General features: G+C 40.7%; 1 protein-coding gene across 5 annotated transcripts in view; it reads right to left on the reverse strand.

Annotated features, from left to right (window-relative positions):
• The window catches only part of cemip (cell migration inducing hyaluronidase 1), a 203186-nt gene that overhangs the window by 90758 nt on the left and 85962 nt on the right, over window positions 1-26466 (reverse strand). For all 5 annotated transcript variants that reach the window (XM_077563841.1, XM_077563842.1, XM_077563838.1 and 2 more), the window contains 5 exons: window positions 24034-24181; window positions 23188-23379; window positions 9526-9695; window positions 5270-5479; window positions 1377-1582 (listed from right to left, as the gene is read on the reverse strand). In XM_077563841.1, the coding sequence (XP_077419967.1) occupies window positions 1377-1582; window positions 5270-5479; window positions 9526-9695; window positions 23188-23379; window positions 24034-24181 (926 nt within the window). The remainder of the gene's footprint in view (window positions 1-1376; window positions 1583-5269; window positions 5480-9525; window positions 9696-23187; window positions 23380-24033; window positions 24182-26466) is intronic.

Raw genomic sequence — 26466 nt, forward strand, 5'->3', positions numbered from 1 at the left:
AAAACGACCACAGTTTTGAGGACATGTTGATTGCTACATTTGCTACTAGTGTGGGCCAGGCTGGTGTTATGCCAAGTGAGGCTGGTCCGGAGCAAGAGGCGCGATAAATGACGTAAGCAGCACGGTTTATTGTGGGCTGCTTGCAAACAGTTTACAGACATTAATAAATCTATCGGACCTTTTTATCTGACAAAATTTAGCTATCAGGCCGATCAAAAATTATGTCATCTTTTCCCAAATCAGCAGATATTTTATCTGTTCGATAAATATCATGCATCCCTATTGATTTTCCATGATATATGGGTCCTTTAAGTTTTACGTCTTTCTGACAATTAAAGCATCCAAAGAAAAATGCTCACATCTGTTAGCAAATATACAGATTTTTTTTCAGTGTCTTTGTGATTTTTGGTTCAATTTTAATTACAAAATATTGTATTTATCGTTGAACATTTGTTGTTGTCTCTCTTATGCTCCTAGTGTTGTTTGATAAAATAATTAGACCTTTTCTGATTTAATACTTTGGACGAATACATCAATGAACATTCAGCACACTTTTGAATGACTTCTCAAAATTGTCCTGGAATTGCGTTTTTACAGTTTACAGATGTGGACCTTGATATCTGCGTTTTCATCAGAGATTAAATGAAAAAACAACCACCACTACTGGACCTATGACCTAATGTACATAAGTTATCCCATATTTACTCTAATAGTAATGCAAAGCATTTATTTAGCAGTATAACCTTGTTTTAATCATGTAAATTGAAGTCTGTGAAGAGAGCAGGGTGCGAGGAGCATGCTGCTGCAAAACAGGAGCTGTGCCCTTATCATAAGACAGAGGCTGGAACATTTTGACTGTTGAAACTTTCAGCGCCGAAGAAAAACACATCTGCATTATTATCTGCGCAATGACTCTGTGATGGTCTTCATGTTACTCCCCCAACATTTACAGCATCAACGGCTGTGCAACTAGGTTACCATCCTAAGGAAATAAAAAGAGAGGGCTTGGCAGAGTGTGTTTCAGAGCCATAGGGGATTGTAACGGAGAGAAAATAATCCAAGTCTCTTGTCTTCTTTCCTTGTCTGTTGTTTATTGAATGTTCTAGGTTGACTGAACCTGACAGTTACACTTTTGAGGGTAGTAGCATTTGTCTACAGATATAGCTCATTTTTGCTCCTAGCTCCACTGCAGCTGCATACGATGAGTTCTCATTCTTTTTCAGCTGATGTTCACCAGCTGTTCATCTAGTCTGTACTCATTTTGGGTCTATTTTTGTCAGAACTGATTGATTCTGAAGCACACAAGGCAGTAGAGCTATTCATACTGTAAATGCATCCTCTTAATGGGCTAACCACCGTTACAGCCATTCTCTTACCTGCAGTCTTGCCGTGGGTTGGCTACATATCCAGGGTATGCTCCATCAGTGATGCCACGACACATTTTACTGTCTCTGTCTGAAGGCAGTAGAGTGCCCGCTCGGACCATGAGGCCCAGGCAGTGATCAAATGTGTTTCTCTCCTCTGGACCATCCTCTGTAAAGAAACAATGGCCCAGCGTATCATAGCCCACCACGTCTTTTACCTGCAAAGGAGAACATTTGGTTTTACTTTTTTTTTTTTGTTACAGACAAGGGAACCCTAACCCAAGCATACTTCCTAGTGTTTTGCATGGAATAAAAGGATGGTTAGATGGATGGACAGTATTTTCAAAACGATATGTCAATCTTCAGTAGTTGGTAGGGAATCCCTTTGCCTTAATCACTGCCTTGATGTGCTGTGGCATTGCCTGAGGGTCCTGGAATCCCAGGCTTTCTTTATGCTTGCTGTCATCTCTTTGTTTTTGGGTCTGGTGGCCCCTCATTTTCTTTTTGATCATATGTATTGCGGCCCTTGTTTTCCTCTTGTAATACAGAGGAAAATGAGGGCCAGAAAATGAGAAGATCCTTGAATACACCTTTAAAATGTTAGACATTATTCAAATATGCAGGAACTCAGTTTTCTAATGGTGTATTGTGTATAAATTCTGTCCTGTGGAAAGCCAAGGTGGTGATATTAATCTCCTGGTTTGTTCAAAACATAGCAACTGTCCCGCAAGCTGGAACGGTAACACTAATAAATGCAAATACAATTTATGTGATTCTAATTCAGTTTTTCAATGTAATTGTTCATGTTGAGCAATTCAAATTCATTTTGATTCAGTTTCTGGTGGCATATATATATATCAGCCCATAGTTCTGTTCTACTGTTTTAGATCCAAGTGATTGTGAAGGCATCACGTGACTCAAGGAAGGGAGGGGGGAGCGCCAGCGGAGTAGTAGAGGCAAACATTGGAGTTGTTGCTCGTGTCGGCACATTCGTCTGATGCTGTTCTTTTTTTTCAACTTGCTTGAGAGACATTGCAGAAGTGGGCAATGTTTTCTTTTTGCCATTTGTCAGTCCCTGACACGGTTATTGGTGATTACATTGATGAACCAAAACCCACTTCCGGCAATGCTAAATCTGTCAATATTTCCAAATTTCTCATCAATCGTTAATCGTCAACAAAATTGACGTCAGTCATTGATGGATTGACGGGCTTTTGTCAATATTGACGGAATGCCCACCTTTGGTTAGATATTTTTAGGCAATCAAGTTAATGTTTAAGTTGTATAAGTTGCTCCTCGTTTACTTAATTAATGATGCAATTTATCGTCTGTGTGTTTCTCGCCTGTGGCGGCTGTATCGGATGAATTACTGTACACTCGTGGTGAAACACGTGTCGCTGATGTAGTGTCTTATTAGTTTAGGGCCATTCCAAACGATTATTTTTCTCCCAATTAATCTATCCTGTAACCGACTGACCAACTGACTCATTGTAACCTTTACAATGAGTCGATTAGATTAATTTTTCAACTAATTTAGTGATTATTTTTGAGTTGATGATTATTAATTCACAAAAGCACTCCTGAACACTAAATTTGTTTATTAAAGTAAAACAAAAACTTTGAAATTGAATGAACTTTGAACTTGACAGATTTACACACATTGTTGAGAGTGTCGCTTATATGCTTATATTAAACTAAGGCACTAGGGTTTTCAATTAAGCCAACAGCGATTCCCGGATAGACCAGGTTTTTTGTTTTACATTACAATTTTTGCGGTGTTGGTTGTAGTTCCTTGCTAAAGTGCGTATTCTAAAACGTTGCAAACGAAGGCAGCAGAAACACTCTGATCAATGAACTAGTGCTGCTGCCTCATCCACCTCTTTGGTTTAGAGCAGGGGATGGCAAACCCGGTCCTCGAGAGAGCGGAGTCCTGCAGGTTTTGGAGGTTTCCCTATTCCAACACAAGCTGATTTCAATCAACAGGATCATTATCAGTCTTGTACAGAACTTGCTGATGAGCTGATCATAAATCAGCTCTAATGAAGAAGGGAAACCTGCAGGACTCTGGCCCTCGAGGACCGAGCTTGCCCAGCCCTGGTTTAGAGTCTAACTGTGACAACCTGAGACTACAGTCCGTCTTATTTGTCGATTTGATAAAAGGGAATGGGATTGCCACGTGTAAGAAAAACGGTAATTCAGACACAATATTAAGTTACACCAGCAATTTTACATACTAAGAGGCAGAGGTGCTTACTGATTTTAAAATAACTTTACTTAAATTTCAAATCATCAACAATTTGTTTGCTGTGTTACATCTTGCCTTGTGTATTCTAAAGGAGATTGCTGTTAAAAATGTTTGCTGCATAACTTTTGTGCTGCATGTGGATGCAGCAATCGTTGCTCTTTGCAAAGAAGAGCTCGTGGGGCGACATTTCATGTTTCATTTAAGATACTGTTGGAAATGTTTGCTTAAAGTTGTGTATTTACTGTATTTAGCAATATGTTTTTATTATTAAAGATTATTATTGTTGCTGTTGATAAAAAATAATATTAATACTACTACTAATAATAATAATAATATATATATTTTTCTTTTTAAGTTTTTCCTGGGCATGAATAAAGTTGCCTATTTTCAATTGTATTCTCTTCTAATCTTGCCTAGAACAGTCTAATCTATTCAAATCATTTTTAGGTGTGTCTTTGTAAAATAACATATTGATTAAAAATGGTGACAATAATTCAACTGGATAATTATTATTATTATTTTTACACATTTTAAGGTTTTACAAAACCGCAGATAGGAGGAGGAAGTGGGAACTTGCTTAAAAAGGTAGGATTTATTATTATTATTTATTAATTATGAACAAGTATGTAGTATAATAACTATGCTTATGAACTGAACTGCTCAAGTTGATTTTTGATAAACTACTATTTTGAGTTATTTAAAAGAACATGTATGATAAACACACATAGTAATGAATCAGAGAGGCGGAGCTAGGTAACTGTGGCAAGCTGGCCGCCAGTGAAGATGTTCGATTCCATTAGCCAGCAGCATATAATAGTTTTATATGATATCTATGGTCAGAACCATATTTACTTCTGTAAACACTGCAACGTGCGGTTGTTGATTTGGGTGCACGTCACTCGACGTGCGCTCCTTGCACATGCAAGTCACATGATGGGTGCGTTGTGTTCACATTATAGGTTGCATTCGTTTATATAATGTGAACAAGTACATAAAAATATCATATTTAACAAAAAATCCAAATTGGGCATCATGCCCTGCAGTGTGAACATAGCCTTACTGTTGCTATACCTTCAACAAGTTATTGCTTCACAGTGACATTGGTTCAGAATTCCACAGCTTGAAAAAATATTTTTGCAAAGCAATTTTGTTTGTGGCTCTTTTAAATACCTTTAATAATAATAAAAACATACTCACAATACACTTACAGTACAATGTGTTAGACTAATTGTTATGAAAATAATAAGAGACTGTAAATTTGAGTGAGGTTCTACTTTTACAACCAAATCTGATTTTCATTTTGTTAATTGCCAGTCAGTGGTGTGCTAAGGGGGTAGGTGTCATCCGCAGCAAAATGAAAAATGTCAGACAATCATTCTATTCCAGCCCACTTGATTGTCGACAATCGTTTATGAAGGGTCATCAGTCTCGGACAGAAGTGCATCAAGCCCATTAGACAGCAGCTATACAGTATATGGACAGGGAATGTCAAATTATTCCTATTGCAAACCCACTTAGACAAACATTTTATTTTTAGGGAGATCCACTACTGATACCAGCAGTATTTAGTTGGTGTCTCTGTGACATAAACATTGGGTAGTGGTCTAATAAATTTATTATGCACTGCACTGTGTTGTTTATATAAAAGAGCTGAACTCACCAGAAGTCCATTTGAGCTGTGGATGGTGACACAGCGAGAGAATGAGTGGTGGATTGATAGATCACTGACATAGGTGGGGGGGTTGTAACCTCCCCTCTCATCCACTTCACCATTCATATGGAAGTGGATCGGGTAGTGTCCCATTGTTTGCTGGCCCATGTGCTGCAGCTCCACACCAGATAAATGTGCGGACTTGAACCCTCGCTCTACCTAATGAGAGCAGAGATAATCAGTTAGTCTGATTTTCAACAAAAGCTAACAAGCAGTTTGACCAAAGTTCAGTAAGCAGAGTGAGTTTCTGAACAAAGGTAAAGGAAACAAAGGGGAAGAATTTGAGGGATAGGATGAAGACAGCAAGTAGAGCTTTGTAAGACAATCAGACTAAAACAACCAGACCAATACACTGTAACTGTCAATGTAACAAAAAAGGCCATTTCATATGGCCAAAATTATGTAAGTGCAATGGGAAATACTGTGCACAAAAGCATGTTTTGTGAGTACTGGAATGTTTTTCGTGCATACAATAATGTGTTTTGTGCACACAATAATGTGCTTTGTACGTGCAAAACCATCCACGATACAAGTTTATTTCTAAATGTTTTATACCTAGATTCTGCATCTTTTGTTCTATGTTTGAGAAACATTCTATATAGAAGATTTTTTTTTCTTACAAGCATTTTTCAACCCATTTGTCATCCAAGGATTATGAGTAGTATTTTTCCTGCTTTGTGCATGAATTGTAATCTTTTTACAATATTTATGTACAACAATATGAACGTGTGAATGTGGTCATGAAAGAATTATAGGTATTATTTAAGTCGTTTGTATATACGTGATCCCAGTTCTGCCTCTTCAAATATTCTCTTAAAAGTTCTACTGCTTTTCTAGATGTGTCTTTTATGATGAATGGAGTTTCCTCTTGCACAGTATTTATACTTAATTTTTCATATATTGTAAATACAGGGAGATCCCTTATGTCTATTGTAAATATACCACTTTTTATTTCTCCATGTATGTTTGCATATATATTATCCAGGATAGAAGCAATGTGGGTAAAAAAAATAAAAAAAATAAAAAATAATTAACAAGTTATGAACAGTTAGCTGACTGGTTCCATCTGAAAGATCCAACACCTCAACCTTACCGTCTGAGTGGTAGTGGGGAGGGGGATACTGTGTGGACTCCAGTAGTCCCAGGAGAGGAGCTACAATACATAATTTACATTTACATTAAAGAATGTAATAAACACAATAGCTTTAGTAGCTACTCAAAAGGCGTATATTTACGTGTATTATTAATTTTAAGCAATTATTCATTACCAGAGCTCAAGCCATTAAAATGATGGCTCTGGGTGATGTAATTAGCAGTTTCAAAATTCTGATAGACATAGTGTTGAAGCAAGGAGCGACTTTTGTTCTTTTTCAGTGGGTTAAAGATTTAGGCTTAGAGTTTTAAAACACATTATCAGGAAGGTTGGGTGCATTCATACGTCGAATGTAGAAGTGCTTTGTGCATATAGTCCATTTGTCGGCCAACATGAAATGCCAATCCGTGAATTACGCGATGCAGTTAACATACTGTTCCACCAATTTGACAAGCTTGGTTCCCGGGTTGGACAACCGGCCACCCAGGGAACTCCCCTGCGGTGCCTACCTGAGCTTCTCTACCTGTGGTCTCCATTCGGGAACCCCTCTTGCCCCACTTCTCGCATAATGTCGGTGAGCCCGGTGACTGTGGCTTATTTACCATTGTTCGCTAAACTTTGATCAGCAAACACTAACTTATGCCTGAGATTGTTACAAGGTGGCGTTTATAATGAATCTTCTGACTGGTAAAGCAGCCACCTGGGCAATGGCAGTGAGCAACGCCAAACCTGAGCTCTGGACTTTCTTCTCCGATTTCATCTGTGAACTTCAGCGTGTGTCCTGTGAAGGGAAGGGAGGCCAGAGGCCAGCTGTTAAACTATCTTCAGGCAGCAGATAAGCAGTCAGCTGCTGATTATTCTATTACGTTCCAGATCTTGGCCGCAGAGAGCGGGTTTGATGACCAGGGCTCTGTGTAGCATTTTTCGCCGTGGTCTGAACTCTGTGATTAAAGCTGAACTTGCTGTGGCGATGAAATGACTAACTTGGAGGACTTCATTGCTTTTAGCATAGGGCTGGACAAACGCATGAGGGAGAGGTGCAGGGAATGTGGACTAGAGCGAGTCGGGCCATCTACTGGTCCTGCTGGTTCCGAGTAGGGCTGGGCGATTTGCCCCAAAATTCATATCACGGTATAAACTGCATCCCTTCAACGGTAACGGTATATATCACGGTACGGACTTAAGTGTTGTTGTTTTTTTTTTATATATAAATAATTATATAAATAATTTGCTTACTGGCTTACATAGTCATTTATAGAAGCTATATGGATTTAAAAAAAAACAATGAAAGAATACATTTACTTTGGATATTACCAAAATGTATTGTGCAATTCTCAAATCAAAATTAAAAGTCAGCACTCTGGTGCAAAATAGTGCACACAAAAGATTTTGAGGGCTCTATACTAACTTTTGCTACCAACTTTTTCAGTTGGTTGCACCACACGTTTTGGTCGCACCTTTTTTGGGGGAGAAACAGCTCGACCGTATTTACTCATGTATAGTTGTCTCAATTTGCATAGCGTAGTTTCAGATGACTTAAAGAATGACAGTGACTCAACATATAGCTGCAAAATATTTTACTGACTTTTAAAGACATCTCATGATATTCTGGGCTGTCAGCACTAAATATCCTAAATGCGCCAGCTGGGGCAAACCAACACGCTAGGTGCCTCGGGTCACACAAGTCACACTGCATTTAGAACATGCTACCAGCCCCTTTACCCCCTCAGTGAAGAACCCCTACCCTTCTCTTCCTCTCGCTCCGCGGTATCGCTCAGCAGTCCGACTCCCGGTAAAGTGCACACATTCAGCCAAATACTAAGCACTTAACTAAGCTTAACTGTAGTGTCCCAGCAGAGGGCTATCAATAAACGACATGCTATGCATGTTTAAAATAGATTAAATAAAAAACATCAACTTTCCAGCGGTTGAAATGTTCCAAATCAGAGCTCCCTCCGCTGGATTCCACTAGTTTTCAATGAAAGTTTGATAGTCAGCTACTAATCGGCCGACCCATAATGCACTGCGCCGCCAAGATGCACACTTCGCTTACAGACAAGGGTGTAAACCGGGCATATTCATTGCGTGGTTTGCGGTCCTCGTGCAGCTCGTTAAGCTTTACTTGGCGGCTAAAGTGGCAAGCTCTAGTCATGGGCCATAAGAGTTTTGACAATTTTAACGCGCTGTAATTACTTTCAGTTAGCATTTTTTTTTCTCCTCAAGGGAGCAGCTTTTGAGGAGGAAGTGGGGGAAGAGATGGAGTACCTTGTTAGCCTTTTGTTTAATTAAATAATATTTTTTGAGCATACCAGCTTCACCTCCCTGCTTCCTGCGTTTGGGTTTTCAACCCCTACAGTATACAAAACTTGACACACCTCTCCAAAATGCTGGGCTCTGGGCGGCGGAGTGGAACCGTCCCTTGCCTTCGATCCAGACGGCGTGGGTTTGCTTCCCATCCAGGAGACCTTGAATGTTTGTGTGAGTGTGTGTAAAAAAAAAAACCCTCTCCAAAACGCCAGACGTCATCAACTCAAGAATGTTACGACGATGCACTGCAGTCAGGTCGAGACCCTGATAAGGATGACGAGCATGCAGATGAGCTTCCCTGAGTTTGTGCAGAAATTCTTTGGTTATGCAAACCGATTAAATTTTGGCCAGCCTCCAGCACACGAGTTAGACAGATTTGTGTACAATATATGAAGGAAATGGCCTTTGGTGTATGTAGAAAGTTTCAAAACTTTGGAGTCCAGCCAGCTCATGAATAATGGGAAACAGAAATGTTGCATTTTTATTCCTTTTATGTAGGTTGGGCCAATGAAAAACTTCTTCTTGGCTAGTGCAAAACATCTTATTATACCATGTGACTCTTGTTTAGTGTTTGCAGTGATTACAGAATAGAAAAGAAAGATGTGTCTGCAATTTAACAAATTATTCACTTAATGGTTACAAGCCATCAAAATATTTTTTTCCGACTGTTTTATGTAAAACATGAATCTGTGACATGGTTCGTTTGCCTTTTATGTGGGGAAAACGTCATACTACTGGACAGAATTAAATAACATATTTTAATATTTATCTGGTAAGAAAAAAAATGTTAATAAGAATACTGTACCTTCAAATGTCCTCCAAAGGTGTCAAAGTCAAAGAATTGGCAGGCTTCATTGCCATAACAGCTGGGCTCCATCTCACCATAGACTAGGATGTTACGACTCAGCAGGCCAATCTCAGCTCTCATATCCACCCCATCCACCACTTCACCCATGTGAATAAACTGGGCTTTACCTGTGAACACATACACATATCCATACAGAGCTGGGTTTTCTATTTCTATTCCCCCCACCTCCCAATGTATGGCCTGATTGCTTGCATCAATAGTTGTTTAGCCATTTAAATCCAGAATTATGCCATGCACTGATGAAACGTCCACAAACGTGCCACATTTTTTAAAACGGTTAATTTAAAAAAAAAAAAAGCAAGATGAGTGATGAAAGAAATTTGATTGATAAATAAATAAATAACCAGTTGCACCCCGCCTATTGCCCGAAGACAGCTGGGATAGGCTCCAGCACCCCTCGCGACCCTTGTGAGGACAAGCGGTTAAGAAAATGGATGGATGGATGGAAATAAATAAATAAATAAATAAATAAATAAATAATGGGCTATTTGTGGTTGCACATATTCTTCCACCGTTCTAATAATCCCTGTGTCCTTTAATGTAAATCAAATAATTTGTAGCAATTCATTTCCAGTCCAGAAACAGGAATTCTACAATGATCACCAAAGTAGAAGCAACACTTCTCACAAGAGCAATCAATATCTGGTACTGAATACATGAGTGTTTTTGGGGAGAACAAATATGCTGGTTCCTTAATGTTTGTCGTTATCAGGGGGCATCGGTTAGAATGCACGGAGACGATTCGATTCAGTTTCCTTTATTAACTCTTTGACTGCCAGACGTTTTCAGAAATGGGATGTCGCCAGTGCCAGCCGATTTAAGCATTTTGACTGATCTTTCAAGGTCCACAGAAAATGTTGTGTTTGGACTATGGAAACACACATACTACCAAATGAAAGATTGAACTCTCATCTTTCATCAGAAAAAAAAGTTTGTTTCTACCTTATTCCGTTCTTCAGTAATCAACAATAGAAAATGGTTAGTTTCACCGAAATGCTCTGTTTTGAAACAAAAAGCGGAGAAAAAGAGCTTTTTGTGAAACGATGTTATTTCATGCACGCTAGTGAATTCTACACTTATTTTTGTCCATGAATGATGCCACAAACACCTAAATAGTGCTTTACTTCTGTAATACACCACCACCAACAATGAAAAAGTGTTTTTAGATTGCAAAATACGTTTATTTCCATTCAACAGTGTAACAATTTGCCAAAACAATTTCACAAACTATTTACAAATGTGTGCAACTGTGGTACTATTTACAATTATGTGGATGTTTCAAATACAGTTTTTCTTTTTGTAACACTGCCCTGTGTGCAAGGAGAGGGAGCAGGATTTGCACAACAGAGTAGTTTCACTTCGATTGTCCGTTTCGCGTGCAGACGTTACACTTTCTTGACGGCCTTTTTTTCCGGGGAATAGCAAGTAGCAGACTGTACCCACTCCTCCGATGAATATGCATTGGACTCGGGGCACTCTTCCTCGTCCGATTGAACGTCCGCCTGAGCGTGCTCGGTTGTGCTCCGCGTTTTCCGGTGTTAGCATCGCTAGCCCGTGAACCTTTATGACGTCGTCATAGCCGCCGCGTCAGCGCTTCCAACTTCGGCGTCAACCTCGGAATCACCATCATCATCATCGATGATGATCATCGTTGTCATCAATGTGCTCTTTTAGCGTTGGTCGATGCCTTTCGTCTTTGAAAAAAATTCCCAAGCGTGAGCTGCTTGCAACCGGTCGCCATGTTCTCTTCCCTTCCCCAGCCATTGTCCCCTCTAGCTCCGCCTCACGTCTTCTACTGATGCCTACCCAATCTTGTCAAAAGAGAGTCATTGCTGCCATCTAGGGGCCAAAAATAGTCATTAGGCTAACTAGATCTGCTTGAAACTTTCACCACAGCTGGGCAAGGCTTTCCTCCACCCGTTTCCAAAAAAAAAAAAAAAAAGGAGAACGTCTTTTAACGTCCTTGGCGGCCCTCCGTAGGTTTTTACTAAACGTCATTTAACGTTTTTGGCACTCAAAGAGTTAAAGTCAAAACTATGAGTGTGAGGGTATGTGTATGGTTCTGTAACACAAATAATAGAATAAAGACATATCAGTACACAATGATTCAGAAAGGTAAACAAAACAACGCCTCAAACAAGAATAGCTCGTAAAAATGTAATTGAACTTCGCCTGGGCCATCACCACGCCAGCAATTACCATATGAAAACAATCGTAAGCGGCACATGGATATTGACAACACTCTTAACCTACACAAACACAATAAACATCCTAACTTCTCATTGGCTACAGTGGCTGTCAATCAAATAGAGAAGTCTTTCGTCACAATGAGCACAATCTCAACAATTCAGTACAAAATTCTTATTCTTTGCAGGTTTTTACCACTTATCTTCAAACATAGGCTGTTGAATGCATTTAGAAACAAATCACTGAAATCACTTTACTTATTGTACTAAGTCGGTATTTTACTACAATTAAAGGTGAGGTCTTTAGTTTTGTCCGTTTGTGTTTGTAAACACAACCATTTGTGTTTGTAAACAACCAATTCAAAATTGACTCCCATGGCTCAACCCCCACTATTCTCGTCAACATTCCGCCTACCTTCAGCAACAACCCCCCCCAACCCCCCCCCCCCCCCCGCCCCACAAACGTCCCTCTCATGGCAAAACACAACAAAATGGCAAAATACAGGCTGAGGATGGTGGTGGTTGAGGACAAAATCACCACCACACATTAACAGAAGCCCAGAGGTGTTGAGTGAGAAGGATTTCATGTGTATACATCCAATATTTATGAAGTGTAAATTTCTGAGTGAAAACTAAAGACCTCACCTTTAAGTCATTAATGATTGTTTTGTTTAAATGACGTATGGCCAAATTTTTGTTCACAGTACAAGTATAGCTCAAAGTGCAGTCTAAAGCTACGTTTACATTACTTTAATGTCATAAAGAAGGGAAGAAAAACACTTCTTTCACAAGCAACAAAGAATACGTCAGCTGCTTTGTTGTTGTCCCACAAGTCCTACTAACTAGTACTACGTGACCATTACGAAGCACTCACGTACCTAACGTGTTCAAAATCCCATGTGCTTGCCAAACCTTCTATAATGGGGTTGTTAAGCATCGGCGGCGGCCTGTGCTTTTAGAGTATCGGTCAGCGCAAAGCCTCCCAATCTTTAGGCTCGGGTTCACTCCCAGGTTGGGTGGACGCCACAAGATTAAAAAGTCAAAACACCACCGCATTACAAGGTTCATCATAGTTCATGATGCCAAAAAACAAAAACAACTATTATGTTGTTCACGTGGCTTTGGATTGATCAGGCTTATGTGTTTTTTTTGGCTGCTCTTTGTCACACGCACACTCTCCTCCCCTCTATATTGTCTCACTAGCATACTGCCTCTCTGTGTCCATAAAGTGTGTGCTTCAGCATATCCAGGACTATGACACAGCCAATGAATTTATCTTCATGGATGAGGCTGAGTTCCACCTGAAAGAAGAGGCGCCGGGAAGAATGTGATTGGCCAGCCAGACATAATTGAGGTCCCAGGCCTTTCTGGTGGCAACATTACTATGCGCGTGGCCAGGAACCACCATGGTATCCTACACAGCCCTTCTACTTGCATTTCTTAACGGCCTGTTTGATATGGTTGTCCGACCTGATCATGACAGATAACCCACAGTGGGTCAACTCTGTGATAATTTGGGACAATGTATACTTCCACAGGGCTGCCCAGGTGCATGAGTTGTTTCAGGACCACCCATGCTTTTCTATTCTATAGCTTTTATAATTTGCTGTCCATATATCTGCAGTGGTAGACAGATATTCTAACCCATCAAATGTATTTTTGAGCTCTTCTTCCATTTACAATATTCACTGTTGAGGTATTTGGAAAATGTATTCCTGCACATTGGCCCTGCATTCACTGGTATTTTGCTGATCAGTGCTCTGAACGGAAAAGACTTCACCATTGAGAGGGGAAGCATTTCCTTAACAACATACCTGGCAATCATTCTATCAAATTGTGCCTTGGTTGTATGCTGTTGTGGCGAATTAAAATTGATCTTCATCTGTTTAGGTGGTGTTGGTAGTGGTGGCGGTTGATTTTGGGTCTTTGGCAACAAGTTTTGTTGCCTCATGCAATGACTGAAGATGCTTTAATAGATTTGCAATGCTCTTCGTCGCTCTAGACAATTCTTTATGTCCAACACATAACTTACATTTTACCACAATGTTTTTAGCGTCCTTTATCCGCAGGAAATAAAAGTAGTGCTTGTATTTCCATTCTGAAAAGCCTTTACTCGCAGTTTCATGCGCACTTGCCATTGCAGCGTGTTGGTTGGCGTGTTACCGGAGTTTTGTATGTGTGTGTGTGTAAGATGGGTTTGTGTGTCTGTGTTGAGTACAGCCATGTTAGTAAGACCCGCCCTACTCTGTCAGACTGTCTCTGATTGGCTTACCCTCACATCTTTCCCTATGTTAACCAATCAATAGCCTCTTTCGGGACGTGCTGTGTTCAAATTAGAGTGAGACGAAACATGTGGACAAGGCTTGTAAAAGAACACAAGGTTCGTCTGAGAGAAGTGGCCATTGTCATTGATTCAGTGTGTTCCTTTTCTATATAAATGTTTTCAATTTTGCTCTTGAGTGTTCTGTACATGGTTGGTAGTGTTCAGCCAAAAGCTTAATTGTGTTTAATGGCTGTGTTTACTAAATGAAATCACGAGTGCCGTTTTGTGGACATGTTAGAGCTGCATTAAGGAAGTTTAAATGTTAAAATTACAGATTTTTACAAATCTATATGCAGAAACATTGCCCTGATGTGTAGAGAAAGCCCCAACGTGTTCACAACAATTAAGTGGATAAGCTTATAAAGCTTTTCTAAATATAGGCATTTGGGAGAACGTATTTGTAATGTATTTTTTACACTTCAGGTTTTTTGTTTTAATTTCTTGTTTACAAGATTTGAATGTATTGCTGGAATGCTCAAATAAAATAAAATAAAAATTGCCACTTCTGCGCCATAAAGCGTAGAAGAAGTGCTCACGCTGAGACCCCTGGGATAAACAACACCATTGCAAACTTTTCCATTGTTGAGTATGGAGTCTGCCGGGAGTAGAAAAGGACACGTTTGAGGACAGCTAGAACTCCCCCCCTCTTCATTTGATGACAGATGAAGGTGGAAATCATAAGCTAATACAGTATCGCTTATGAGCGTCGTAAATGTGATCTAGAGGACATGATAATGCAGACTTTTTTTTATGGCTGATACATAAGTATTGTAACATATTTGTTTTGCATTCTGGTGTCCGATTTTTAGTATAGGCATTGTTTGTGTGGTAATTCGACTTGCGGGTTAGTTTCTTGTGTTCGGTGTCGGCTGCGGCTAACAGTAGCTACTAGCTGGTCGTGTGAAGATAAATAAAAAGGTGAGATTACCGACCATGTTTGCTGGCAGCATTCTTGTGAGACGCCACAGTATTGTTCACAAACTTCAGCGTCTTTCCAGTGAACAATTTATATGAACAGAATAGACACACATTTCCAATGCGTTCAAGAATACGTTTGAAATAAAGACTTCATTTTTAGTTGCTTGATTTGAAGTATTATGAGGAACTAATGAATTTGAGCTTTACTGTGTATTTGAACTACAGTATCATGGCCTAAAATCAACTGCACTACATCACGGTATATAATTAGATTATCTGTGCAAGCAATTTATTCAGACTTGCTCTTTCTATCATTGTCTTATTATCTTTCTATCATTCTATTAGTTGAGGTGTAACATAGCTAGTCTGTAAATAGTGGCTTCTTGCCAGAGGAGTTTCTGTTCGCTCGTGCTCGTACAAGCCTGCGCAGCTCATGCACGATCATTATGGAGGCTGCATTTACACTTTAGTCCAGAGGTAGCAGTCATGTGTAAAAAAAAGTGTCAAAGCCCTTAAGGCCCCTTTAAGAGATTTGATGGCAAAAAGTTTTGTAAAGTGATGCCAGGATTTAGCAATTTGTGCGTGATGTTTGGAGTTTTGTGTGTGCAGTTTAAAAAAATCAAAAATAATGTGTTTCAGTAATCAAAAAAAAAGGCAGCCCGAGAAGTTTTCACTTCACCATTCGGGTCACCATTAGTAAACTTCAGGTGGCCCGACAAAGTCACGTGATGGCCACGGGCCATCTGGCCATCGTTATTCTTGACCCCTGAATAATTTTATGTTCCTCTTTTTGTTATTTTGTTTTAAAAATGCAATTCCTATGTTAATAAAGTGTTGATCTACCATCCAGTTTCAGTTTTCAGTAAAAGTGTTATAAAAAGGACAATTTAAAAACAAGGTAACTAAAAATCTAGTAATAATGGACAAGATAGGAAAATGTAAAAAATCCACCAATCACCATCATCCACCAATCCACCATCTTATCCATCTCGTTGGACCGGATAATTCTGACTTTTTCTTTTTGTGGAATACCCCCATCGCCTATCTCCTTCTGACTTGAAAATCCTCAATCCACAGTTGTTTAGGATTAGGGTGTCAGGAACTATAAGTGAGTGTACACTACATATTAAACCTTGATATTTCTGGTTCTGGTATGTATTTGAATCAGTTGACAAATCAGGACTGAAAACAGAATAAGTACACATAAATAACAGAGCATAAACAAAAAACAAAATAACACATAAATTTGTTCATATAAACAAAAATGTCCTATGGCTGTGTCTTAAGTTTACGCGCACGCACGCACACACACACACACACACACACACACATATATAGATATATTTGTTTAAATCAGCATGAATAAGCCCATTAAGAAACACACACGTCTACAGGATATAGGCTGTGGCTGGACCTGGGTCAATTCAAACACCTTTCTCTGACTCCAACACAGTACTCTAGGTTGTTCAAATCTGACCTGCATTGAACTAAAAAAACAAAAACACACAAGCTTGCAAACTCACTCTACATCCACAGTGACGATACTTGGTAAACTGTGCAGAATATGGCATTCATTCCAACATTCCATCAATTTGTTGAAATATGTCTCATCTTGAAGGGTAGTATACGCTCCAAAATCAGTGCAATCAAGGGCAATTAATATTATTTTTGACAGCCTACTGTAGGTCAGGGGTCTGCTACCCCCACGCTGAGGCCTAGTGCCGAGCAATTGGCCTTTTGTTTCTTGGGCTAAAAATAAATAAATAAACGGTTTCAAATGTGGTACATCCTTCAACTATCCATCAATCCATTCATCCATTTATACATCATCTACCGCTTATCCGGGGTCAGGTCGCGGGGGCTGCAGCTTTAGCAGGGAAGCCCAGACTTCCCTCTTCCCAGCCACTTCAACCAGCTCCTCCGACGGGATCCCAAAGTGTTCCCAGGTCAGCCGAGAAACATAGTCTCTCAAGCGTGTCCTGGGTCGTCCCCGGGGCCTCCCGCCGGTGGGACATGCCTGAAACACCTCTCCAGGGAGGCGTCCAGGAGGCATCCGAACCAGATGCCCGAGCCACCTCAACTGGTTTCTCTCAACGCGGAGGAGTAGCGGCTCGACACTGAGTCCCTCCCGGATGACCGGGCTTCTCACCCTATCTCTAAGGGAGAGCCCGGATACCCTGCGGAGAAAACTCATTTCAGCCGCTTGTATCCGGGATCTTGTTCTTTCGGTCACGAGCTGTGGGTTGTGACCATAGGTGAGGGTAGGAACGTAGATCGACCGGTAAATCGAGAGCTTTGCCTTTCGGCTCAGCTCCTTCTTTACCACAACGGATCGATACAGAGTCCGCATTACTGCAGACGCTGCACCGATCCGCCTCTCCCACTCCAACCTGAACAAGACCCCAAGATACTTGAACTCCTCCACTTGGGGCAGGATCTCATCCCCGACCCAGAGAGGGCACTCCATCCTTTTCCAACTGAGGACCATGGTCTTGGAGGTGCTAATTTTTATCCCAACCGCTTCACACTCGGCTGCGAACCTCTCCAGCAAGAGTTGGAGATCAATGCTCGAGGAAGCCAAAAGCACCACATTATCTGCAAAAAGCAGAGATGCAATGTTGAGGCCACCAATCCGGACCCCCTCAATGCCTCGGCTGCGCCTAGAAATTCTGTCCATAAAAGTTATGAACCGAATTGGTGACAAATGGCAACCTTGGTGGAGTCCAACCCTCATTGGAAACAAATTCGACTTACTGCCGGCAATGCGGACCAAACTCTGACATTGGTCGTACAGGGACCGAACAGCCCGTATCAGGGGGCTCGGTACTCCCGAAGAACCCCCACAGGACTCCCAGACATGGTTAAACGCCTTCTCCAAGTCCACAAGACACATGTGGACTGGTTCGGCAAACTCCCATCTACCCTCGAGGATCCTGCCGAGGATGTAGAGCTGGTCCACTGTTCCACGGCTGGGATGAAAACCACACTGCTCCTCTTGAATCCGAGATTCGACTTCCTGACGGAACCTCCTCTCCAGCACCCCTGAAAAGACCTTACCAGGGAGGCTGTGTGATCCCTCTATAGTTGGAATACACCCTACGGTCCCCATTCCTAAAAAGGGGGACCGCCACCCTGGTCTGCCAATCCAGAGGCACTGTCCCTGATGTCCATGCAATGTTGTGGAGGCGTGTCAACCACCACAGCCCTTAGGAACTCCAGACGGATCTCATCCACCCCCGGGGCCTTGCCACCAAGGAGCGTTCCAACCACCTCAGTGACTTCGACCCCAGAGATAGGGGAGACAACCTCAGAGTCTCCAGACCATGCTTCCTCAAAGGAAGATGTTTTGGTGGAATCGAGGAGGTCTTCGAAGTATTCTCCCCACCGATTCACGACGTCCTGAGTTGAGGTCAGCAGCACCCCATCTCGACTATACACAGTGTTAATGACGCACTGCTTTCCTCTCCCGAGACGCCAGATGGTGGACCAGAATTTCTTCGAAGCCGTCTGGAAGTCGTTTTTCATGGCCTCACCAAACTCATGTCCGAGTTTTTGCCTCAGCAACCGCCGAAGCTGCATTCCGCTTAGCCAACTGGTACCTGTCAGCTGCCTTTGTAGTCTCACAGGCCAAAAAGGTCCAAAAGACTCCTTCTTCAGCTTGACGGCATCCCTTATCGCTGGAGTCCACCGGCGGGTTTGAGGATTGCCGCCACGACAGGCCCCAACCACCTTACGGCCACAGCTCCGATCAGCCACCTCAACAATGGAGGCGTGGAACAAGGACCTCGGGACAAGGGAAAAGTTCTGCCAGAGGTGGGTGTTGAAACTCTTTCTGACATGGGATTCTGCCAGACGTTCCCAGAATACATTTGGGTCTGCCAGGTCGGACCAGCATCTTACCCCGCCATCGGAGCCAGCACACCACCAAGTGGTGATCAGTTGACAGCTTCGCCCCTCTCTTCACCCGAGTGTCCAACACATGCGGCCGCAAATTCGATGACACGACTACAAAGTCGATCATCGAACTGCGGCCTAGGGTGTCCTGGTGCCAAGTGCACATATAGACACCCTTGTGTTTGAACATGGTGTTCGTTATGGACAGTCCGTGGCGAGCACAGAAGTCCAATAACAAAACACCGCTCGGGTTCTGATCGGGGGGACCGTTCCTCCTAATCACGCCCCTCCAGGTCTCACTGGCATTGCCCACATGAGCGTTGAAATCCCCCAGCAGAACAAGGGAGTCCCCAGAGGGAGCGCTCTCCAGCACACCCTCCAAGAACTCCAGAAAGGGTGGGTACTTTGAGCTGCTATTTGGTGCATACGCACAAACAACAGTCAGCACCCGCCCCCCACCCGAAGGCGGAGAGAGGCTACCCTCTTGTTCACCGGGGTAAACCCCAACGTACAGGCGCCTAGCCGGGGGGCAATAAGTATGCCCACACCTGCTCTGCGCCTCTGACTGTGGGCAACTCCAGAGTGGAACAGAGTCCAAAGATTGATACCAGAACCCAAGCTGTGTGTGGAGGCGAGTCTGACTATATCTAGTCGGAACTTCTCAGCCTCGCACACCAGCTCGGGCTCCTTCCCTGCCAGAGAGGTGGCATTCCATGTCCCCAGAGCTAGCTTTAGTAGCCGGGGATTGGACTGCCAAGGCCCCCGCCTTTGGCTGCCACTCAGCTCACTGCGCACCCGACCTCTTTGGCCCCTCCCACAGGTGGTGAGCCCATGGGAAGCATCCTCCAACTATTTTTAGTATTTTACTTATCAAAAACAAACTCCATAGAGAGTTACCACGAAAATAGTAAATATGGGCTCTCTGAGTTTCAACAAAAAGCAGGAAAATAAAAAGCTTTTTTGTTTTTAATCATAACACGTAATAATTTAACATCCAAGTATGCACTGCTTAAAGTCCCTATAGAGTGGAAATAAAAAAGTATTTTAAATGTCACACAGCACGGAAATGAGTGTTATTAAATATAAATATATAAAATAATAAATAAAAGAGGAGGTTATACTATTCATTAATACATTGTAACAAACAATTTGTAACTTAAATGAATTAATTCATAAGTTTCACACAATTCGACTGTTTAAAGGTATGTGTGAGTCAGGGGCGTGTGTCCGTCTCTGCTGCAGCCACCTGAGCTGAGATAAGCAGAAGAGGGAGAAACCAATGCTGGCTGGATGTTCTCATTCATACAACTGACTTTTTACACTGAAGAGGCAAGGCAATATGGATGTTCATACGTGTCATTCATGCAAATGGTACTTCCATTTCCACCTTACAGGGCCCTCAAAGCGCTTTACATTTGACTACTCATTCACCTACTAATGACACAACATCAGGAGCAATTGGGGGGGTTCAGTATCTTGCTCAAGGATAATTCGGTGTGGTCACAATGGCATGGGATCGAACCCACAACCTTTATGTAATGTTCTGACATGTTACAGACCAAATTAGTAACTATCAGTCTTTTAAAATGCTTTTAATATGAATCTGCCTAATAAAATACTACACTCCTACTGTAAGTTGTAACTACTAATGAATATTTTTTTCAACGTGCCATCTTACTAAATGTAAACCAACTTAAAACCGTTACATTTCAGTTACTGTCTATTACGTTTACTCTGTTTAAAACAACTCACTACGGCGTGATTGTCAGACAGGAATCTAGTTGCACATCGTATCGGGGGCACTAGTGTTTTTATCATGTCCTGAATGGATAACTGAGCTTCTCACCCTATCTCTAATAGAGAGCCCGGACACCCTACACTTGTATCCAGATACAGTATTTGCTTTCTAGGAGATTAATTCTGGTGACAACCGATCATGTTTTTTTTTTTTTTTTTTTACAAATGATGTAATGTTTATTTTTTTCTCTGGGGCATATGAAGAGGCAATGCTTACGACTTCAATAAAATCAAACATTCCAACTTCTACTATTTTTCGGAGTATGATTTGGGCGAATAGCGATGCACACAAACTTTGGTGACAATCGATCAAGGTTTTTGGATGGAATGCTCTTCACTTTTTGAAGGCTCCCAGGCTGGTTGCATTCACCCGCCACTAGTGGGGGTCCAACTACTTGTTTCAAATTTTTTAAGTGAATTTACTGAATATGCGCAAAATGGACATGCGACGTATGCCCGTTTCCATCTGTTTTTCTTTTGCGAATATTGAGAGGACACTCCGCCGCTGTAGGTGGCGGCATACACAATAGAGATGTGATCCACCAGTAATTTAAAAGAAGAAGAAGAAGAAAAGAAAGCGACTGCGCTGTGCGATGACGTCATATTAGTTTGCTTTTGTAATTCTTGATCAACCGTGGTGTTTCATTGCTGTTTTCTAAAATTGCATTAATATTCGCTTCTTTAATCAATAAAAAAACAACAACTCTGTTTCGTCAAAATGGGTGGATGGAAACTATTGAACTATTGAAGTCTGATGCATTATTATTATTATTATAATAAGCGAAGTGTGCATCTCGGCAGCGCAGTGCATTATGGGTAGGCTGCTACCAACTTGTCATCGAATACTAATGGAGTCTAATGGTTGAACGCTGATTTGGACTGGAAAGTTGCTGTTTTTTATTGAATCTATTTTAAACATGAATAGCATGTCGTTACTGACTACCGTCGGCCGGGACACGACAGTTAAGCTTATTTAAGTGCTTATTATTTGATTGAATGTGTACACTTTACCGGAGTTGGACCGAGGACAGAACACCAGGACACGATCAAGAGACGGTAGGAGCTTTCTTCACTGAAGGGGTCAATTGGGGCTAAAAGCAGGTTCTTAAATGGCTGTCACTCAATTAGTTTGGTTACACGTACGTCCACTAGCGAGCTTCGTGATGCTTCCGTCTGTTCCCTCGCTTTCAGGATATTGCCAAAATAAATGTGTAAAAATTAAAAAAAACAATTTTAGCCTCTTATACGTCCGTTCTTTTCTGTCTGGAAATTAGGAAGAGTGAACGGAGGTTTACAAGCGTACACTTCTGTCTTCTCGAGCATTGCCATGGTGTTTTTTTTGCCAATAAACTCCATCACGACAATTAGGAATGGCACCAAGGGCATCTGTCGTTTTGTCACTTAGGGCTGAAAGTCGTTTAAACAATGCTTGCAAGCTTTAAGGTGTGCAGTTACGCAAACACTTTCAGCACTCCATTCGGCGCCATTCAAATGACGGCTTTGTTTGGTAGCAAGTTTTTTTTTTTAACTTGATTTTCACGCAATGCGCACTTCACTTATTGTGGGAATGCTAAAAGCATGCAAAAACAAAACAAACAAAAAAATCATTAAAACAGGTCCGGGCAAAAATAATGGTACCCTTAACTTAATATTTTGTTGCACAGCCTTTTGAGGAACTCACTAATCAAATGATTTTTGTAACTTTCAATGAGACTTCTTCACCTCTCAGCAGTTATTTTGGCTCACTAGTCATGGGAAAACTGCACCAGTTGTCTACAGTTTGAAGGGTGATTTATTTATTCATTTATTTTCCTAAACAGAATGTTTTATCTCCTACCACGTGTATTCAATGTGATTTAGATCAAGGCCAATTAAAGGTCACATCTAAATAGTCCAATGTTTGGTTCTTAGGCATTCTTTGTGATTTGGGTAAATATTTTGTTGCAAACCCCATAACCTGTGACGAGGAATTTTTTTCTCTAGAATACCTGGATACCTTTACAATTTATGTTACTCTGCACATATTCAAGACACCCTGTATCAGATGTAGCAAAGCAGCCCCATAACATAACAGAGCCTCCTCCATGTTTCAAAGTAGGGACAGTGTTTTTTCTTGTTATGCTTCCTTTTTGCACCTGTGAAGAAAGAGTCGATGTGCCTTGCCAAAAAGTTCCAGTTGCGTCTAGTCTATCCATAGGATATTCTCCCAGAAGCTTTGTGGCTTGTCAACATGCAGTTTGGCAAATTCCAGTCTCACTTTTTTTCCTCTTTTTTTGTGTTTTATCTTGAACCACAGAAACATCCAGCCTCGCACTAACCCTCCCTCCTTTGTAAGTATTTACAAACTAAGCTTGATCAAATAAGATAAGTCATTCCATGCAATCCACGAATTAAGAATTTTTAATTTACTGTTTTAAATTAGAATTTTAAGTTTCAAAACATTTTAAGTTATGAGATTGTGCTGTGAGTCACATTCCTCACCTTGAACCTTGACTTGGTTAGTTGTGCAAGTAGGGCAAGGAATTAGGTTAAACCCTTCAGTCTGATGCATGGAGTAGTCAGTGCTGGCCACCACCACCCGGTCACCAGGTTGCCAACCCACAGGCTTGTCTGCAAGATCCAGAACTGTGCTGTTCGACCACATGTCGATGGAAATTGAGGCCTGAGGACGGACTGCAGGATTGGAGATAGAGAGTTAGAACTACAGCAGTGGACAATGACTGTTGACAGCTAAGAATGTAATATCCAAAAAGTGGAAATACAGAGTCATCCATGTATGCTATATAATGTATTGTGATGATAGTTTTTCCTCTTGTGATTGTGTTAATATAACTGAAATGGAACACACTTTGTGACAATGCTCCAGAGACACATTTCTGACTCTTGAAAAAAATATTGAAATATTGTCATGCCTGTTGCTCATGCTTAAAGCAGAGAAATTCCCTTTGCACCACACACCAGCAAAGAGACTTAAGACTGATCACGATCAATACCCTAATCTGAAAAAATATATATATTCCTACGACCAACTATGAACCCTGTGGTAGCACTCAGGTTAGATTATTAAGACATTAATATAAATTATTTTATACAAACAAGATACACTACAAAATGTGGTTAGAACATTGTCTATGAAGTAATATAAGATATGGCAGCATTCATTTGCAAAATAGCAGCCTGCCAACACATACTGTGTTTCATTCATCATGTGATGACAATTACTGTATTATCAAGCTGAATTGTTTTTAATTTATGCACATTCAATTGAGAAGCATATTTAAAAAAGAGAGAGAGAGAAACACTCTGAAAATAATACAATTAGCCTACCAAGTTTTCCACACAAAAAACGAACTCTGTAGTTGTGACAGAGACCATGAGCTTGGTCTTTATTGCGGCAGACAAAACCATAATCTTTGTTATTTTTGTGGATCACATCCCCTGTTTGGTTAGAAGGTATGCCATCATTTGTTTCAGCCTGGAAAGAAAGAAAAATAGAAAATAGTATATTTTATACAGAAATAGACAACGTGCAATTTCTAAAGAAACTTGTGTGTGAAGGCTATGAGGCTGAATGAAAAACACGAATTATCTGGAATGATATTGAATGACATGGAAGGTCGGAAGTCAGATTTATGGTAAATGGACTGCATTAATATAGCGCTTTAACTACACCATATGATGCCCAAAGCCTTTTACAATTAAAAACCTCTCCTTCACCCAATCACACACACTCATACACCAGTGGTCGACTGCTGCCATGCAAGGCGCTGCCGGGTCCACTGGGAGCAAATCGGGATTCAGTGTCTTGTTCAAGTACACTTTGACAAGACCGAACCCGCAACCTTTACGAATGGGCGACGACCACTCAACCACTGAGCCACGCCGCTCCATTTATCCCAGTTGGCTTTTCCCAGTTCCGACCTGAAAGTGTTTGAGGTGAAAAACTAAATCAGTTATTGTGGGTAAAAAAATGGAAGCACTCATGGAGTGAATATTCTGAATATTTTGAAATTGTAATGGCTTTAAAATTATGTAAATGTGTATTGTTGAATCTGCCATTGGAAATGAATGGGGAATAGTAGGGTACATAATTGGGAATTGTGAGTAAGACGTGAATTTTGGAAATGAAAAAATTGAATTGAATGATGTTGAATGATATTGAATGACATGGAATGGTATAAAATGACTTAGAATGAGTTGAATAATGTATCCATTCCATTGAAAAGCATCTTTGAGTGTCTAGAAAAGCACTATATAAATCCAATGCATTATTATTAGTAGTAGTAGTAGCACCTAATCATTTGTCCAAGATGTTAAGTAATAAGTATTATCAGAAAATTTCCCATTCTGCACATGTTTGTGGCATCAACCAAAGAATTTGCACTGGTGGCCCATATGTTTTGGGAGATTTCATATTAAGCATTTTTATATTTTACAAATGCATTCATGGCAATGATTCATACTAAATGAACTTATTAAATTTGAGCACAATATTAATGCTTTAAATGATAACAAAAGTATTACAATATTTACATTGTACTGACATCCATGCAAGCTTAATTTAGAAGGTTTTGTTTACTTATAGCAGCCATCCCCAAACAGTGCCATCGTGTGAAGACAGTAATGGCACAGCGGTCGCATTTATTTTATTTTTTTGTTGCAACAACATCCTTGTTATGCCGGTGTTGCTTCAATGGGAAAAGTCTTATGATTGAAAGTGTTGAATCAACAATGAAAAGTGTGGGTCAACAATGAAAAAGCAACTATGGTGGTTCAGCACTATTATGGTTTACGATAGTCTGGCGGCCGTGAAGGCAACGGGGGACTTTTTGTGAGCTACTCACTAGGAATGGGTACCAAAGACAGTACTTTTTGTGGTATGAACCGATTTCGGTCGGTACTTCAGAGCACCGATTCACGTAAATTCAAACGATGTTTCGGTTCTGAGCAAACGGGAGACAAAATAGCCTTTTAACATTGGTGTGTATTGCGACGGCTTCAGTGGAGCAATTAGCCTCAGAGTGACGGGAACCAAAAAAATCTATTTCCAAAAGTTTCACTTCAACTCGTCACCATGGCCACAATCTTTGCTCACTAGACATCAAATTCTCACATGTTGTAGTCACAAGTGTCTTCTTTCAGACAAACTAACTTTTATTTGGCTAAGGTGTCATTTAGTACTTTTATTTTCACTTTAAGCGTGGAGCAGTCTGACTTACTCGCCTATCTTTTCCATGTTAATTTGGGCGACTTTTTCCTCTTCATTTTGGATAAATCATAAGTTTTCAACCTGCTCTCATTTGGTCATTTTTCATCCGATTAAAAAAATGAGAACACACTCGCGTTCACCAAACCCTTGCCGTTCTAACGAGCTTTTCTTTTTCTTTATTTCTGGAATCTGCATCTTAAACCGTTAAGTCGTGAGAGGCTTTTGTTCGAGGTGTGCGTATCTCATACAATATCAATGGAATGTGTATGCGTCATCTCCAAGTCAAATGTGTCCATTAAGTTAAAATCAAATGTGTGTGCGTGAATTTGCATTTTTCTTAAAGGGACAGTAAGATATTTTTAGTTTATGTTGATTATGGTTAACTTCCACATTTCTTGTTCTATTTCAATCGTTTAAATTTTGAACTTTTCAGCTCATTTACATTTTTTTAAATACATAAAAATAAAACACATTATTGTTTTTTTTTTTTTTTTTAATGCAATGGAATCCACTGCTAATAAAATAGTGCTTTTTTAGCTATACTGCCTGGT

The sequence above is a fragment of the Vanacampus margaritifer genome, chromosome 4 (genome assembly GCF_051991255.1).
Source record: "Vanacampus margaritifer isolate UIUO_Vmar chromosome 4, RoL_Vmar_1.0, whole genome shotgun sequence".
NCBI lineage: Eukaryota > Metazoa > Chordata > Actinopteri > Syngnathiformes > Syngnathidae > Vanacampus > Vanacampus margaritifer.